A 6,214-nucleotide genomic window follows, 5' to 3' on the forward strand; every position below is an offset into this window, starting at 1 on the left:
AAGCTGGAAAGTTTAGGGTTAGGGTTAGTTAGGGTTGGTCAGACCACAGAATCTTCTTTCACTTCCTGGCTGTCCACTTCTTGGGGCTAACCTCTGTCTCTCATTGGTCAGGGGCTTCTGGACAGCCTTGTAGGACCTTCAGTCATGATCTAAAAGTGCTGGTAGAACACTGGACACCAGTTTGGTTTGATCACTGCTGCTGAAGCTCCTGTGATGTCAGTCGGTGGTTTTCCATGTGGATCAGGATGTGGTCATTTCTTGTTGACGAAACCCTTGGAATTGGACGTCCAGATGTTGGTTTGTCTTCAAGCTGTTGGTTGATCTGTATTTCTGCAGAGTATCCAACTGCTGAAGGACTGGATCTGCTCTTCCTGGATATCTGGTGGCAGATGGACTCTTCCTGGATGAGAGTCTGGATCTTTAGGTGTGTTTTCTGTGTTAGGTTTCTTGTTTTAGAACATTTGTGTCTCTGAAGAACTTTCAGATATACTGGCTTTATATAAACACGAAGCAACAGAAACCGTCTTTTGATTAAAAACCTTCATTAGTGGAAACACTAGAACCAGAATGACCCAAAACTCAACATGTCTTCTTTTTATGGAATCAATCAGTTTGAAGTGTTTAATGTCTTTTTTAGGGCGTGTTCAATTTTTGTTGTGACTGGAGGAAAAAAAATGACATTGACGACCTCAGAGTGGTTCTTTATGCAGTATTTCATAAATGATGGGATGCTGAAAACTTTTTTCCACTGCTGTAAGATATGAGACGTGTTCTCAGTATGTGCATCACATGTCTTTATATTTTATATTTTAAGATAAAAAATGAAATACATTTAAACATATTTAATTTATACAATCCACATTTTACATGTCTGTCCATTCAGTCGTGGATATTTTCCTTCAGTAGCGGTTTAGAATAGTACAGGATGGAATAGTGGTGCTTTAATATCGGTGTTACTCATTTACTGACGGAGCACTTGTATGTCTGATGGAAAATAACATAAAGATGTGAACTGAAAGTATTTCTTTTTTGGAAACTAATCTGGTTGTAACACAGAAAACCAACATTGGTAGTTTTCCAGTTTGTCCTGGAGGCTCTACACAATTACTGGATCATTCTGTAAATGTTGACATGAATAAATGAATTCAATGTTTTCTAAAGTCAGTGGTGGTGGTTCCTTTGTTTAGGGCTGTGATCTGCAGCATTCAGTGCGACTTCACTCTGCAGCTGTTTGTGACATTTTGATGTGATGATGTGGAGGGTTTGGAGATCCACTTTTCTTCCTTTTTCATTTATTTGAATCAGAAATTAATTGTACATTTTTTTTATTCACCTGCTGATGACAAAAATAAAATGAGATGAGATGAAATGACCACACAGAGCATGAAGAAGCCTGACCTCTGAGGACTGAACCTGCAGAACCACGTACTTCTTTTTCAGGATGACGTAGAAGCAACAGAAAGGCAGAGCTGTCAGACCAGGACCAGAACCAGGAAGCAGGTCCTCCAGAGACCAGAACCAGGAAGCAGGTCCAACAGAGACCAGAACCAGTAAACATGTCCAGCAGAGACCAGAACCAGTAAACATGTCCACCAGAGACCAGAACCAGGAAGCAGGTCCAACAGAGACCAGAACCAGTAAACATGTCCACCAGAGACCAGAACCAGGAAGCAGGTCCTCCAGAGACCAGAACCAGGAAGCAGGTCCAACAGAGACCAGAACTAGGAAGCAGGTCCAACAGAGACCAGAACCAGGAAGCAGGTCCTCCAGAGACCAGAACCAGGAAGCAGGTCCAACAGAGACCAGAACCAGTAAACATGTCCAGCAGAGACCAGAACCAGTAAACATGTCCACCAGAGACCAGAACCAGGAAGCAGGTCCTCCAGAGACCAGAACCAGTAAACATGTCCACCAGAGACCAGAACCAGGAAGCAGGTCCAGCAGAGACCAGAACCAGGAAGCAGGTCCTCCAGAGACCAGAACCAGTAAACATGTCCAGCAGAGACCAGAACCAGGAAGCAGGTCCAGCAGAGACCAGAACCAGGAAGCAGGTCCAGCAGAGACCAGAACCAGGAAGCAGGTCCTCCAGAGACCAGAACCAGGAAGCAGGTCCAGCAGAGACCAGAACCAGGAAGCAGGTCCTCCAGAGACCATAACCAGGAAGCAGGTCCAACAGAGACCAGAACCAGGAAGCAGGTCCAGCAGAGACCAGAACCAGGAAGCAGGTCCTCCAGAGACCAGAACCAGGAAGCAGGTCCACCAGAGACCAGAACCAGGAAGCAGGTCCAGCAGAGACCAGAACCAGGAAGCAGGTCCACCAGAGACCAGAACCAGTAAACATGTCCACCAGAGACCAGAACCAGGAAGCAGGTCCACCAGAGACCAGAACCAGGAAGCAGGTCCACCAGAGACCAGAATCAGGAAGCAGGTCCAACAGAGACCAGAACCAGTAAACATGTCCACCAGAGACCAGAATCAGGAAGCAGGTCCAACAGAGACCAGAACCAGTAAACATGTCCACCAGAGACCAGAACCAGGAAGCAGGTCCAGCAGAGACCAGAACCAGGAAGCAGGTCCACCAGAGACCAGAATCAGGAAGCAGGTCCAACAGAGACCAGAACCAGTAAACATGTCCACCAGAGACCAGAATCAGGAAGCAGGTCCAACAGAGACCAGAACCAGTAAACATGTCCACCAGAGACCAGAATCAGGAAGCAGGTCCAGCAGAGACCAGAACCAGGAAGCAGGTCCACCAGAGACCAGAACCAGGAAGCAGGTCCAACAGAGACCAGAACCAGTAAACATGTCCACCAGAGACCAGAATCAGGAAGCAGGTCCAGCAGAGACCAGAATCAGGAAGCAGGTCCTCCAGAGACCAGAACCGGGAAGCAGGTCCAACAGAGACCAGAACCGGGAAGCAGGTCCAACAGAGACCAGAACCAGGAAGCAGGTCCTCCAGAGACCAGAACCGGGAAGCAGGTCCAACAGAGACCAGAACCAGGAAGCAGGTCCTCCAGAGACCAGAACCAGGAAGCAGGTCCACCAGAGACCAGAACCAGGAAGCAGGTCCAACAGAGACCAGAACTAGGAAGCAGGTCCAGCAGAGACCAGAACTGGGAAGCAGGTCCAGCAGAGACCAGAACCAGGAAGCAGGTCCAACAGAGACCAGAACCAGTAAACATGTCCAACAGAGACCAGAACCAGGAAGCAGGTCCAACAGAGACCAGAACCAGGAAGCAGGTCCAGCAGAGACCAGAACCAGTAAACATGTCCAGCAGAGACCAGAACTGGGAAGCAGGTCCAGCAGAGACCAGAACCAGGAAGCAGGTCCAACAGAGACCAGAACTAGGAAGCAGGTCCAACAGAGACCAGAACCGGGAAGCAGGTCCAGCAGAGACCAGAACCAGTAAACATGTCCAGCAGAGACCAGAACTGGGAAGCAGGTCCAGCAGAGACCAGAACCAGGAAGCAGGTCCAACAGAGACCAGAACCAGTAAACATGTCCAACAGAGACCAGAACCAGGAAGCAGGTCCAACAGAGACCAGAACCAGGAAGCAGGTCCAGCAGATCCAGACCTTCTCTGTCAGCAGCTGAACTAAAGCTGAAGTCCAGTCAGACATCAGGAGGTGGTTCTACCTGGATCTGGTCTCCAGGTGTTCTGCTTCACTGTTACCTTTATATTTAATATGTATACCGTTTTTGCATTACACTAACTCTGTTTCCCCCTGTGCTATTTCTCCGAGGGTCCCTGGTCCCAGAGCTGGATGCTTCAGATCTGTGGTTGATGTTCCACCAGCTGGTCCAGTCTCCATCATGTCCACTGTGGGATGCTGCTGCTGACCTTCCTTCAGCCCACTGCTTCCAGCTGCTCATTTCCACCAGTCTCTGCATCACCCTCACTATACTTGATCTGCTCTTCTACATACTGTTTGAATTTTACTACCAGCTATATATGTAGTAGATTTAATGCCAGAGCTGTACACCAGAACAGGAAACTATGGATCAGTTTACATGTTAGCTTCTACTTTGTATGAATCATCCGTCTGATCATACATGGATCCAATGTGTGTTACATGTTCCTTGTTATCCATCGCCCTCTCTACCTCTCTACCTCCTTCTAGCAGCAGATGGTTCCCCCACATAAAGATCCAGGTTCTGCTCCAGTTTTTTCCCTGTTAAAGGGTGCTTTTCTGCCACTGTCTCCTTAGGGCTTCTCTGGGGTTCATATGGGTTCTGGAAAGAGTCTTCAGACAATTTGACTGTAATTGGCACTATATAAATAAAATTGAATTGAATTGTTCACATTAAAGCAGGTTAAGGAGTCATGTGACTCTTCGGCAGTAAACGGACCAATCAGGTTGCTCCTTCAGTCAGCAGGTAGTTTTAATGTAGAGCGAGGAGGAAAATAAAATGAGGACTTTAAAGTTGTGCTGCTGTAAATGATGCAGGACAGGAATGCTGCTAGAAAACTGCTCATCATGTTAATATATTGATTTTACTGATCAATACAGCTGATTATTGATCAGTGACACATCAGAGCTGTTAAACTTTAACTTCATAGATTAAACATGATGTTTGTTAAAGTGTATTCAGGTCTGACTCCATCCCATAATGCAGGAAATCACTTTAACTTGAACCAAACCAAAATAAATGAATGTTATTGATTGAATAAATACCAATAGATGATCAATGATCTATCAGCTGCAGGACCAGCAGAGTGAACAGACAAAAACATTAAAACACATTTATGGGATGTCTGCATCAGCAGCTGGATACATGCAGGTTTCCATGGTAACAGGATGCATCCAATGTGTGATGCTGTAACGGATTCATTCAGAGGTTTTAGGAACGTTCAGACCGTTCAGCATCAGTTACCATGGAGATCGAGCTCCTCAGCATCAGTTACCATGGAGATCTAGCTCCTCATCATCAGTTACCATGGAGATCTAGCTCCTCAGCATCAGTTACCATGGAGATCTAACAGGTTAAAGAGAGACACCTTCATGACTGCTAAAACTCTGACTTTCTGCTCCTCTGGGTCTCTGGATACTAAACTGAAGTCTGATTCTGTCATATTCACTGAAAGTTGCGACATCTTCACTTACTCGTCATAATGACGTCACATGTTGTGAACTAACGGTGCGTTCAGGCGTCTCACAAACATTCAAATACAGATGAGAAACAGGGAAGTGAGCGTGTTCTTACCGTAATCTGACATCATCCTGTGTGTGTGTGTGTGCGCGCGCGCGCACATGATGTCATTCTCCACGCTTGCATTATTCAAACAGGGAAGTAAAATGCTGCCGTCAAGTTTGAGCGGAAGTCTGCACTCAGAACTTCCTTTAAACAAATAAAAGCTTGATTTGGACCCAACAACTGAATAAATCCATGTATTATTGGTCTGTACGGGCGGGAAAATATCTGATCCAGAGTTTTCTGACAAATCCTGTCATCTGACGTCTGACATCACTGATACCTTACCAGGTGCGTTTAAGGTAAGATAAGATAATCCTTTATTACTCCCCATGTCAGGGTAAATTTCCCGTGTTGTAGCAGCAATATACAGTAAAGATAATAATTATAATAACACTAATATATATACAATATATACAAAAATGGAGAATGAATAAATAGAGTATCACTACACTATAAATAAATGACATCAGCAAAAGTGGCGTGTGGAATAAATGTAAAAGTGCAAAAATGCCAGCAGTGCAAGGAATTGTGCAGGTTTTCCCATGATTTAAGGTGATATGATGTGAGTCCAGTTTATGTTAGCATCAGCCAGTGATGCTGATGTTGTTCAGTCTGACAGCAGATGGGATGAAGGACCTGAGATAGCTCCTTCTTCAGGGTGGGTGTCTCAGTCTGCTGCTGAAGGAGCTGCTTAGAGACTCCACAGTGTCATACAGTGGGTGAGAGGGGTTGTCCATGATGGATGTGAGCTTTGCCAACATCCTCCTCTATGGAGTCCAAGGAACAGTCCAGGACAGAACCGGCCCTCCTGACCAGTCTGTTTAGTCTCTTTCTGTCAATAAATAGAAGATAGCAGACGCTACTACAGAGTCATTAAATGTCTGGAGCAGGTTTTGAACACTCCAAAGTCAAGTTTTAAGATCTAGTTTGCAGGCTTTGCCGTTTAATAACAGCTTTTTTAGACTGTGATATTTTAATCTCCAGTTTTCTGACGTTTTGGTGGGTTAAGGTTCCGTT

The 6,214-nt window shown here is 45.6% G+C and overlaps 2 protein-coding genes across 2 annotated transcripts; both read left to right on the forward strand.

Annotated features, from left to right (window-relative positions):
• Positions 1–1,889: 1,889 nt before the first annotated feature.
• On the forward strand, positions 1,890–2,453 carry LOC127534513 (microtubule-associated protein 6-like). Its single transcript, XM_051949836.1, has 2 exons — positions 1,890–2,080; positions 2,168–2,453. The coding sequence occupies exons 1-2, from the start codon at positions 1,905–1,907 to the stop codon at positions 2,451–2,453; spliced, it is 462 nt and encodes a 153-aa protein (XP_051805796.1). The 5' UTR covers positions 1,890–1,904.
• LOC127534511 (involucrin-like) lies at positions 1,890–3,525 on the forward strand. The gene is made up of 2 exons (XM_051949835.1): positions 1,890–2,834; positions 3,154–3,525. The coding sequence occupies exons 1-2, from the start codon at positions 2,456–2,458 to the stop codon at positions 3,408–3,410; spliced, it is 636 nt and encodes a 211-aa protein (XP_051805795.1). The 5' UTR covers positions 1,890–2,455; the 3' UTR covers positions 3,411–3,525.
• The last annotated feature ends 2,689 nt before the right edge of the window (positions 3,526–6,214 follow it).

This window comes from Acanthochromis polyacanthus, chromosome 6, assembly GCF_021347895.1.
Source record: "Acanthochromis polyacanthus isolate Apoly-LR-REF ecotype Palm Island chromosome 6, KAUST_Apoly_ChrSc, whole genome shotgun sequence".
Taxonomy (NCBI): Eukaryota; Metazoa; Chordata; class Actinopteri; family Pomacentridae; genus Acanthochromis; species Acanthochromis polyacanthus.

Coding starts and splice junctions, on each gene's coding strand:
- LOC127534511 (XM_051949835.1), top strand. CDS start 2,456: ATGTCCACCAGAGACCAGAATCAGGAAGCAGGTCCAACAGAGACCAGA. Junction 2,835..3,153: donor AGACCAGAATCAGGAAGCAG/GTCCAGCAGAGA, acceptor ACCAGGAAGCAG/GTCCAACAGAGACCAGAACC.
- LOC127534513 (XM_051949836.1), top strand. CDS start 1,905: ATGTCCACCAGAGACCAGAACCAGGAAGCAGGTCCAGCAGAGACCAGA. Junction 2,081..2,167: donor AGACCAGAACCAGGAAGCAG/GTCCTCCAGAGA, acceptor ACCAGGAAGCAG/GTCCAACAGAGACCAGAACC.